The 12,620-nt window shown below is 39.0% G+C and overlaps 1 protein-coding gene across 1 annotated transcript in view; it reads left to right on the top strand.

Annotated features, from left to right (window-relative positions):
• Positions 1–12,620, top strand: part of RGS9 (regulator of G protein signaling 9) — a 1,872,571-nt gene that overhangs the window by 1,043,177 nt on the left and 816,774 nt on the right. The window contains exon 6 of the mRNA XM_044085112.1: positions 1,456–1,514. Coding sequence (XP_043941047.1) covers positions 1,456–1,514 — 59 coding nt within the window. The remainder of the gene's footprint in view (positions 1–1,455; positions 1,515–12,620) is intronic.

The raw sequence follows: 12,620 nt of genomic DNA, 5'->3' as shown, positions 1-12,620 counted from the left end.
TAATGACACTGGTGAGCAGTCTCAGAAGTCTATATTCGGTGTGCTAGATAGCTGCATTGCATGTCTTTGAAACGGATTGTGCTGTTATTAATGTCTGTTCTGATTCTTGAGATGATTCTGTGAGCTGGACATTGTTTAGGTGGTGTAGATTTTCGGAGCTATTTTTGGCCCTTACACCTGATAATTAGCAGCTACCGCTGCCTTCCTTGGACACTAAGGCCACTGATCCCTCTCACATCCCACAGTCTTGTTCCAACTGTGTGGCTCAGGGCTGGTGAGAAGATCAGGCTGCTGCCTATGCCTAGGGAAATCAAGAACCTTAAAGTGATGCAGAAGCAGAGCTATTGAATATTTTTCTTAGTGACCCTGCACATGTCCAGTAACAACCTGATGGTACAACATGCAGTTGATTTGTTGTTGAACCTTCTTTCATGTCAGCAAGGGACTTAAATCAGCAAGATAACCCAGTCACCAGCAGTGTAGCTAGGATGGGGTGAAGCCCCGGCATACCTCTCAGCTGTACAGGTTTTTGCAGAATGTCCAGATTTGTCCTCATATTTTTGGTCTGTTTTTCATAAAAGTGTGGTTTTCTGGGAAATTAATGACAACTCATTAACGACTGAAGTTAAAATAAATGACAGACATTTGAGTTTCAGACTTCATACCCTTCAGAAAATACATGCAAATGCAAAACCTGTTTTTCTGTCAACTTTCTAAGTTTGTAAGAGCAATATTTAAAAATTGTCCCTATTTTTGGGCCTTTGTCCCACTTTTATGTATGGCTTTGTACAGATTTATTACTCCAAGAGGTTGAGAGGTATGGATAAAGGGGGCAGTTTGCTGCAGTTTAAAAGGAAAAAGCTTTTTTGTTCTTTTAAAGAACTGAAAGTCTTTAGTGCTCAGTGTGTAGTATAAACTGTAGCAACTGTTTTTTTTTTTGGCTCCTTAGCTGATTTGAAAGAGACACAAGATTGGGAGATGGCACCAAACTACCCTCAGACAGCACAGTAGTGGTTGTTTCCACCAGGGCAATCAAACCATGTGAGTATGCCCTGAGTGTGTGTGTGTGTGTGTGTGTGTGTGTGTGTGTGTGTGTGTGTGTGTGTGTGTATGTGCCCTCCCCCACAGGAAGTGCATGATTGTCTGTCCTACCCGCACTGTTAAGTGCACAAGCTGCTATTTGAACTCTAGTTGCCTGGTTCATTCTCAGGGCATTAACAATCTACCCTAGATAAAAATATATAGTGTGGACTTATTATTTAATTTTTGCAATTCTTGTATTTAATTGTGTTTTATTCCACTCTTTTGGTTTGAATCATGGTCAATGCAAGAGCATAGATATGAATTATAACATAAATGCCAGTGCAACAAGGTATGCTTGCTCTTTTTTTTAATAAACTGTAATTTTTTAAGGAACAATTACATTTCTAAATGTTTTCTTCTCTTTCATGACAGCAATTTATCTTGCAAAGAAAAATATCCGGAAGAAAGGCTTGCTAGAAGACTATGAAAAGGTAAGCAGAGTGTTAATGTGGACATTTTATTTCAAAGGCTGGGTCTTGCTTTTTGCTTCTGATTACTGGATTATTCTGTCATCTTTTCCAGTTATTATTGCTGCCACTTCTTGGGGACGTCCATGACCCATAATGACATTAATGTGTTTCTCTGTAAATCAAGAACATTAGAGTGACACAGAAGTAAATATTTTAACTTAAAGACTCAAACTTAAAATTTCATATTTAGGTACACAGATGAGCTCCTTGCAGCTTGGACCACTGCATTTTTCTTCTTATTATATTTCTATCATATTGAGAAAATGTACAATCTTTTCCTCATAATATTTCAAAGAAAAAGAAAACTGAGTTTATGGTGGAGTGAATGCACTCCATTCAACACAGCATGTCCTCCTTTTCTAACCATCTAAGTTAAAATTGTTACAAAATTAGAAGATTTTGTATTCTGGATTTGTAAGTACTGCACATTTACCAAGATTTTTATGGTATAGATCCCCTTTGAAGTGTGAATAAAAAACTTACATAGATACAGTCAGTATGCATGCTACAAAATTCCAAGTTTTTTTAACTCACAAAACTGTTCATTTTTGATTTCTTTATGGTTGTAATCATTTACTCAATGAAAAACTGCTACTGGCTACACAAAGTATAGTGGGCCGTATTGTGAAAGGTTACAGCAAGGTGTACACCTCATGGTAGTTACAGCCCTACCATGGTGTTTTAGCACAAAGATGCGCAGCATCATATTCAGTTGTCTCTGCAGCTGTGCAAAATGGTAATGAAAGATTTGGGGGAAGGCGATTTGCTAATTAGCCATGTGTGCTATGCTGGAAATACCTGCATTAAGGCATTTATTCAGCCAAACATTTCAGAATCGCTTGGCTTTCTAAAGTAACATAGCTGCTGATAGCTGCTCATATTAATGAACGTAGGCAAAAACCCATCTTCACCCATCATATCATGGTTGAGGTGTGTGTGTGTCTGTGTGTGTGTGTGTCTGTGTGTGTGTGTGTTTGTCTATGTGTGTGTGCATGGGGGAGGGCTATCACAATGCTTCACTCTTGTAGACTAACAAGCAAATCCTGCAATATTCAGGGGGGCACTTGACACCAGGGATAGTCTGCATAATGTGTCTTAAATACACTTGGGAAAAAGAAAAAGAAAAAAAAAGATGTTGTGGGTCTGGGGAGACACTAGACAACAGGGATACTTTGCATAGTATGTCATAAAGGCAATAAAAATGTAAACCCTGTACCCTCCCACCTGACACAGAAAGTTTAGTTGTTTTCACCATCACTAGATACCAGGGATACTTGGGAATACTGCTCAAGTATTTCAAAAAATAGAAAAATTAACAGGGTTGGAGTGCTATGACTTATGTGCAAACAAGGACAATGTTTAGGGCAACTATCTATTAGATCTCTGCTCAGTTTGCGTAATCTCATACATCTGCTTTTTTTAGTTGGATTCCAATGTTTTACTAGATTAGATGTAAAAAAAAAACAAGAATATTATTGTAAATTACAAAATACTTGAACTTGTAATCAAATATGTCAGCCATTGCAAATTCCATATGTGTTCCATATGTGTTCTCTGGAAAGGAATATGCTCTTTTCCCTAGAGTATGCAACATCTGAATTAGTATAATTAATTATTCGATCACAGAGGGTTTGCAGTCTTTCTGTATATATATATATATATATATATATATATATATATATATATATATATATATATATATATATATATATATATATATATATATATATATATATATATATATATATATATATATAAATATATATATATGTGCATGTGTACACACACACACACACACACACACGTATAGAGTTTCACTGACTTTATAAACCTGACTTCAAAAACACTGGAATTTCTAACATTCAGCTAAATAAATCTAATCCGTATGCACTACATTTTCATTTATTTATTATGCTGACTTGTGAAGTTAGTTACCTATTCAGCCCCCTTGTTGACTATGTACACCATAGCTGTCTGACTGTGGTAAAATAAATGAATAATGTTTGGTATAGTAAATGTTTCAAGTTTGCATCACACAAACACACATTTGTCCAAGTATCCCAACTTATTTCACAAAGATACACATGCGTCTTGCAAAACCATACGGTTTAAAATGAGAATGCAAGGGGATAAGTTGCTTTCATCCACAGACAGCACCCTTTATTCACACCCAGCCATTATAATATCTGCTTTTGTGTGTACATCTCATTTGATTATGATAAAATTATACCTTTTGGCCTTAGAGTCAGGGACATAGCCAAAGAATAATGAGGGACAAAAGGCCAGAATTAGAGACAGATTATTCTTACATACGTAGGATGTTGCTAGAATAAGTTTTACATTTGCAAGCATCATTTGATAGATGTGAAGTCCGAATCTCAAATCTATCATTATTTAATGACTATAGTCATCAATAAATCATCAGAAACCATAACATACCAAAAATATGTGCAAAATCGGGGACAGGTGTGAGCAATAATTTCAACTTTGTTTCACAAAGAGAAGCTACAAATATTCAAACTTATTTCACTCAAATGCACATTAGTCCTGCAAAGCCAGATGGTTAAGTATGCAAATTATCAATGGGTAAGTTACCTTTATCCATAACTGTCAGCCCTACCTGGCAGTTATAATCAATTTGCCATGTACACCTTATCTGATTATGATAAAAACTAATATCAGTCAACCTCTCAGTGCTAGACTATGTGATGAAGCAAAGAAATGATGGACAAACATACAACATTGGGGACAGATTTTACATTTTCCTCTTATGTACTTGGTAGAATAGCAGTGTCTGCATTGCAATGCATTTAATGAAGGATACGATGTCTGAAAAGTCAAATAAATGGCATCATTTAGTCTCTGCAATCTATAATTATTTGCTAGAAAATCACAACTTTTATTTGGTATAGACCAAAAATATGAGGAATTGAGGAATATTCTGTGGAATAAGGGACAGTATCAGCTTTGCATGACACAGTCACCAGAGAATAAATATTCCAATGTATTTTGAACAAATGCACACTAGTCCTGTAAAGCTTTTTTTAAAATGAGCAAACACCAAGAGGATAAGATACATTTGTCCATGGATAGCACCTCTCCCCTTTATTGACTGACTACTGATTTGAGAGAAAACCACACATTTTATGAGGTACGGACAAAAAATATATGGCAACTTCATTGACATTCTATAAAAACAATGGCAGTTTCAACTTTTCTCACTTAAATAGTTGCCAGAGAAGTCGTCATCTAAGGCATCACTAGATGCCATGCAATAGTTTGTAAGTCACTTGGTTTTGGATGTCTTAATGCACATATGGGAATATGACTTATATTCATAATTGCTTGCAAAGAACTAGCAACATCCCCAGTAAGAATACATTTTCTTCTCATCACATTTCACACTATGCCTCTCAATAGCACATGGCTCTTTCAGCTAACAAAACATGAATGCAAATATGCAAGTATGAGTAAGTAACAAACAGATTAATATCTTCATGGCAGGACATCCTAGATTAATAGTTTTAGGGATCATTTTGTTACATGCACCTTGCGCGTTCCTGTTGCATTTCAAATTAGTAAGTCATTTAGTTAAGGAAGCCAGCCCCCAAAATGTCAGCATGCCATAAAGAGCTATGGGTGTGAAATGAAAGTATAAAATAAAGGCACTATCACTATAATAGCGAATTAGTTAAATATGCTCTTATATACTTATAAAATTGGGCAATTATGCCTCACATTTTTAGATCTATGCCTTAAAAAATAGTGCTTTTCTAATAAATTGTTGTTGTTTGTAGTCCCTAAATAACAGACATTTGAGTTTTAGACTTCATATCCTTCAGAAAAACATGCCCAAACTGTTATCCCAGCAGCACTTTTTTTCTAAAGGTATGAAGTCTGAAACTCAAATGTTTGTTATTATTTAGGGACTACAACCATCAATAATCGCCCCTCCCCATCAAGGTACTAAGTTCAATTTTCTATATATTTTTTAGAGAAACCATGGGCCAGATTCAATAAAGCCTACACTAAATGTACATGATATGCATTCATTAAAATTCTTATCACATTTTTTGTGTTTTCTAGTCACTCAGAAAGATTACATTAGGTTTACATGTAGTCTATACTTTGTGGTAACCTTTATGAATCTCTGTCAGTATTTAAAACTGCAAGAATATCAGTAGGAAAACTAAAATTAGGAGGAAGAAGGTGTGCGTTATGTTTGTTTTATCTGTTCACTCAGAACAGTATACACTTAGTGTAGGCTTTATTGAATCTGGCGCCATGTCTTTTTTACACCATACTATTCCACAACTGTCTAAATTAATGTTTCCAATAAGAGTTTTGTAGATTGAAAAATATCTATTTACTGCTTATAGAGGGAAACTGATGCAAACATTTGAGTGTGGACGGATATGTTTTAATTTTTCAAATGACAGGTCGTTGGGTGGCAGCAGTAAGAGCACAAAATTAAAGAATTATATTCTCTACCGTCTTCTGTGTGGAGACATGTGTGAATGGGCATACCTTCGAAGGTTGTGCGTCAGAGCTGGCAACTCGGCATGTAAAAGTCTACTGCCAACCATTAGTGGACCGGTGTTCCACTGTGGCGACCCCTAACCGGGAAAAGCCGAAAGACACAACAACAACAACATTCTCTACCTACACCCCTGCCCCAAACACACTCATTATAAGAGGAACAGGCCAAAAGATATAAGGCATAATCAGAGACATTTTGTAAACATACAGAAAGTTGAGAGATATACTACTTACTTTAATGAATGTCATGAAACAGTCCTAATGTCCTTCCCAACAGTCTTATTTTCTCCAGTGATGAACCACACTGTCTTTTGGTGAAAATAACACAAACAAAAATACTAAGATTTCATTCTTTAGTGCCATGTAATGTCATTAACTCCATTCTAATCTATTTTTTTTCAAATTTCAACAGTTTCTAGTGTGTATCTGACCTTCTTTCCTAATTGGATGCTGTGGCTGCATAGGCTGGATTAAGTTCCACAAGGAAAAAAAAATCAAACAGCAGCTAGGAATTGCTGACTGATCAGTAGGTATTCTGTGGTAATCCAGGTAATGTCTGAACTCAGCATGTACTAATAAATTATTAGTATCATGAAACATCATCTACTGTACATGTACAAATGATTTTAGCAGTGCATTTGCAATTATATTTATTTATTTATTTTTATTTTAAATCAGTATAACAGTAAAGTTAGGACCTTATTATATTCAGTTAATATGCTAATTAAAATTAGTTAGCAATGCTGAATATGGTATAAATTGTGTAAATAAAAATAATTAATTTTTGATGAACAGCTAGAGCAGTATATTTGGTGTCCAGTTATGGGCCCCCCTCAAGCTGTGAGCCCTTGGCAACTGCTATAATTGCTCTTATAATCTACCACTGGGGAAGCTAGGCAGCACTGTGATCATTAGAGACATAGGAACATACTAGGCAAGCAATCACTTGGACCATAGGTTCATAGGTTCATAGGTTCATACTAGGCTATCTGCCCGAGGGCATTTATAAGCCTAGCCCATTGTTTTGTGGCTTACGCCACCCCTTTAGTATGGGGAACTATACCCATTATTTTGCTGTGCCTCTGTCGAGCAGTGACACTGAGGTAATTCCTGGGGTATATCTGCGATCTCCCATCCATTGGTCAAGATTTCTCTTGAACAAGGCCAGCGAGGTGCTCTGCCTCACATGTACCGGGATTTTGTTCCACAGCATAGGGAGTCTTTGGGTGATGAATCTATCTCTCCAGCACGTCCTATTAATAGCCGTGTCGAGGTTTAAGTCTCCCGCCCTTGTGGCTCTGATGGATCTAGATTTTTGAGGTGAAGCATATTCATCAAATCTGGGTTTGACATGGCCTTGTATGTTAGGCAAAGGTCACCTCTGAGCAAGCGGTAAGCGACTGAATAGAGCTGGAGTTCTTTCAGTCGGGCAGCATAAGACAGATTTTTGAGACCCTTTATCCTTTTGGTGAGGAACTTTGTGGCCTCTCCAGCTGCTGCAAGTGTCGGGTCAGATACATTCCGAATGGGGCATTGTACTCAATCATTGGTCTGATGAGTGATGCGTAAAGGGAGACTATGACCTCCCTTGATCTAGATGAGAATCCCTTCATGATAAGGTGGGCAATGTAGAAGGACTTCCTAACTACTTTAGCTACATGGGTGTCGAATGACAGACTACTATCAACCTGGGTCCCCAGGTCCCTGATAACTTCTTCTGTGCTCAGTGGATTGCCACCTATTTGGTAGCTAGGGGTAACCTTGTTTTTCCCGAAGGGTATGACTATGCATTTTTGGCATTTAACTTTAGGCCGTGGCTCTGGCACCAGTTATCCGTTTCTGTGAGACCCTTCTGAAGGATATCTGTGTCAGATGTGTTTTCTACTATGGCGCCCAGTTTGCAGTCATCTGCAAACTTTGTCAGCCATAACCCTCCTGTGTTTGCTTGTACTTGGAAAAGTAGATGCCAAACAAGAGTGGGCCCAGGACTGAGCCCTGTGGGACACCACTTGTGACAGGCTTTGAGTCTGACATGGCGCCAGCAACTCTGACCCTGTGGGTTCTGTCACTCAGCCAGTTTGCAACCCATCTTGTGATGTATGGGTTAACATTTAAGCTGATGAGTTTTTCAATGATACCCGAGTGGGGTATTGTATCGAAGGCCTTAGCCAGATCGAGGTAGGCTGTATGGACTGCCTTTCCCTCATCAATGGCTTTGGTGACTGTTTCGAAAAAGTCAACCAAGTTTAAAAGGCATGATCTGCCTTTGACAAAGCCAAACTGGGTTGGATCCAAAGTCTGCAAATTCCTATGTCTTTATTTATGAGGTCCATTATGATCCTCTCCATGGCTTTGCAGATAAGGCTTGTCAAGCTAATGGGCCGGTAATTTCCAGGGTCTGTGGAGGCACCGCCTTTGTGAAGTGGGACCACAGTTGCAGTGCGCCACTCCCTGGGCACGTATCCAGAGGTAAGACTTTGATTAAACAGCTGTCCTAGCTGTGGGTTTAATTCCTCATTGAGTTCGTGGAGCACACAGCCGGGGACACCATCGGGTCCCATGGATGCTGTGTTTTTTGCTTTGGAGAGAGCAGTTCTCACTTGGGCGCTGGAGATGTTTGGTGGGCTGTATTCATTTGGTATATATATCTCTCCTTTTGGGGAGAGAAGTTTGCACTGAACCTGTCAGCCAGTATGTTGGCAATGTCTGTAGGATCAGTAATCTTCACATCATTTTGAACTAGTTCTGAGCATATCTGGGAGTTTCCTCCTAGGTTTCTAACATAGCTAAAGAAGGCCTTATGATTGTCTTTTGAGTCTTTAGCTATTTTTCTCTTGAAATTTGCTTTGGATGATTTTATGAGAGCTCTTAGTTTTTACTTATAGTGATCAAGGGTGTCTTACCTTTTAAGGATTTTGCTCTATCTTGTAGTAGCTTCCTCCTTTTGTTGTAGAGTTTGTTTATGGCTGGGGTCCACCAGACTGGACGCTTGCCTTTGGTACAAAGAGTCTTTGTTTTGCTTGGGATTGCCTTATCCATGCAGTCCTGCAGGTGCTGGTAGAAGGCGTTTGTAAGTGATTCAGCGGCTTGAGTATTGTTTTCCATGCCTCGGGGCCTGAAAGGAGACCACACTAGTCTTTAGAAGTGTGAAGTCGGCTTTTGAGAAGTTCTTTACTGTGGTCTTTTTTATTTCAGGTGGGGTGGGATGAGGACCTCCAGCGAGATTAGTTTGTGATCTGATCTCACCAGTGAGGGGTATACTTCCGGTGTTGAACATTGTGCTCCCATGTTCGTGATGATGAGATCAAGTATGTTATCTCCTCTTGTGGGGATGGTGACTAGTTGTTCCATGGCATTTGAGTTTATGAATTCCAGGAACTTTTGGGCTAGGGTGTTTGGGCTTGAGTAGTGTTCCCAGTCTATATTAGGGTAATTGAAGTCACCTAGTATGATGGTGTTTGGTGATACATTTATCCCCTCTAGTGTTTTCAGGAAGGCCATGTGAGTTTCCTGAGTTTGTGAGGGTGGCCTGTAACATGCTACAATTTGCAGAGCAGTCTTGCCTATGGTTAATTGCACCTGGATGGTCTCCAATGCATCGTGCGTTGCCACCAGTCTTGAGGTGTGGGTGTCCTTGATGAATATGGATACACCCCTCCTTTCTTGGTATTGTCCGGATTTTGGGGCCGGAACGCATGATATGAGGTAAAACCTGATAGCGCTGGGGTGCTCTCAGGAGCCTTGAACCAGGTTTCTGTCACAGCACAGACATCGATGTTCTCCATACTGAGAAGGGCCTCGAAACGTGCATTTTGAGATTTAGACTTCTGGCATTGAGCAGCATTACCCTTAGTTTTTCCTTTTTGTGTTCTAGGGTGGTAGGTTTAGAATTTGAGCCTTGCCTAAAAAGGCACTATGGGGGTGGCAAGAGCCTTTGCCAATATCCGAATCCCAGGGTGACAGGTGCAAGCCGTCCCTTGAAGCAGCATGGCTTGTCCAGCATGTCATCCCAGGCAGACAGATACTGGATCCCCTTTGAATGACACCAGTGTTTAAGCCAATTGTTAAAGCTGATCATCTTATCTCTGTATTGTGGCATCATTCTTGGTGAAGGTAGGATACTGCTCAAGGTCAGGGTCATACCTGCCTGGGCTACATAATCAGAGAGCTCCTCAATGTCTCTTTTCATGTAGTCCAAGGAGGTACGTCTCAGGTCGTTTACACCAGCGTGGACAATGACTGAGTCATATTTGTACCTGCTGTTGAGAGACCTGAGTGCTTGCGTTATGTGGCGGATTCTAGCGCCCGACAGGCAGCTTACTGTGACCTTCTCCTTACTCAGTCTGGTGAGCGGGACATCAGTGTGTCTGACTATGGAGTCACCAATGACGCCTTACCATATATACTTTTAAGCATTCACTTTTCAGACACCTAATATTGCTCAACTCCCAAATAGAGCAGGGCTTGTCATGATAACCCTGGTGTTAATTTGTGTTTTCCGATCCAGTCATCAAGACTTGCCTTAAATTGAGTATTGAGCATTGAGCACTGACTAGAGACCTAAAGGATATTATTCTGATTGGATCTTACAGAGGTGACAGATAGTTTGGAAGCAATGAGAACTGAATTATGGAATTTGATCAAACGTTTGCAGCATACTTGTGACATTTGGAAATGGTTGATGTGGAAGGTGCAGAGTTTCTGCACAATTAACTAGTACTTGAGGGACCAATTTAATAATAAACATTGGAGATTTGGAACAAGGTGGTGGAGACAGTTTAGTAAATTGACAAGAAATTGAAAAAAACTTTTCTCTCTCCAGTTAGTGATGAAATCAAAATAGAGGCACTATTTTCTAATCAGTTTCCTTCCATAGAAGCCCTGTGGTCACATCATCAACTATGTGTTCCTCAAAGTAAGTCTGTTTGTGAAAATAAGCAATGTAACTTAAGATATTTAGAAATTCATTAAAGGCTGCTACAGGATTTTTGAGACAACATATTGTAGAAAACAGAAGTTTGTGGCTGACTAGCAGAATTGCGGTGCTGTGTAGTTATGGATGAAATGCAGAGTAAATTTGCAGTACTGTAGAATTGCGCAGATAAAATAACAGAGCTTACTATACTTGTAAGAATGTGTTCTAACTGTAGAGTGCTGTATTACAGGATTTAAACACTTTTATTAAGCAAATGAGATATTATGAACTTATGTTTATCCAATGTATGTCAATGTGGGTTCATCACAATAATGCAGAATTAGATTATATTCATGTACCTTATGGAAAGTTTTAGCCGCAGTGGTGTAGTGGTAGCATTATTGCCTCACAGCAAGAGGTTCTCTCGTTCGATTTTCGTCTGGAGCATCTTCTGTGTGGAGTCTGCATGTCCTCCCCACTGTCGAGTAGTGTTCGAAAGACATGCATGAATGGGCATGCTTTTGTTGAAGGTTGGGCATTGAGCTGGCACCTCGGCACCATAAAAATCTACTGCCAATCATTAGCAGACCAGAGTTCTGCTGTGGTGACCCCTAACCGGGAAAAGCAGAAAGAAAAACAACAACAACCTTATGGAAAGTTTTGTTTCTGTACTACAACTGTTATTCTATGCAACTTTTATTCTTTCTATTAATATATGACATTGTATAATTTTTGTGTGGAGCTTGTCTCCCAGGCATCCAGTGAAAAGTTTTTTTTTGTTGTTTTTTGCCCAGCCAGGCTTTCTCTGTCAAAAAATGGAAATACATACATACATACATAAGAAGTAACTGCCAGAACAATTAATTGATTCATTGGAATGTAGAATAAAGCAAGAAAGTGGATTTTGAGTTGATTAGAGTTTTGGTAGGAGATGAAGGGGTCATATTTGACGTACTATATAAAAATGATAATGAAATGTACAGGTTTCCAAAAGACTTGTTGCAGATTGTAATACTAAAGCAGTTGTCAGTGGTGGAAACAAACATCTATTATGGAACGTCTAGACCAGTAATGATAGAGTTTCTCACAAGCGATAGAAAATAATAGAGGCTATAGAAGTTGGGGCATCTTGGTAGAAGGTTAGCAGTGCCTAAGCAATCACTATTTCCTTAGAATGACTATTCTAATTTGACATTTAAACAGTGTTTATGATTTGTGGAAGCAATAAAAAACAAGTGAATAAAGTTAAAGAACATATTGACATTTTTTGTTACCTTGAAAGTGTTTTGGACTGGTGGGTCCAGATTTCTGAAAATCAGCTGAAGTAATCCTCATCATTCATCATACCATCAGCCCCCTTTTTTCCCCCATTTTTTCGCATGGGGTCAGGGTGTCGTGTCAACTATCGCCATCTCTCTCAATTCAGTGCCACTCTCCTATATCATCAACACTTATGCCTTACTTTCACAGGTCTTCTCTCACAGAATCCATCCACTTCTTTGCTGGATGCCGTCACTGTCTGCCCCAGATTTTCTTCACCCTTTTTGCACATGTGACTGAGCCACTGCAATCTGTTCTCTTTGACCTTGTCTGCAATTGGAGTTACTTGGCCT

Source organism: Protopterus annectens, chromosome 10.part0 (assembly GCF_019279795.1).
Source record: "Protopterus annectens isolate FY-2018-M chromosome 10.part0, PAN1.0, whole genome shotgun sequence".
NCBI lineage: Eukaryota > Metazoa > Chordata > Ceratodontiformes > Protopteridae > Protopterus > Protopterus annectens.
Note: the sequence above shows the minus strand (reverse complement) of the source record. Positions and strands in the feature narration are given on the sequence as shown.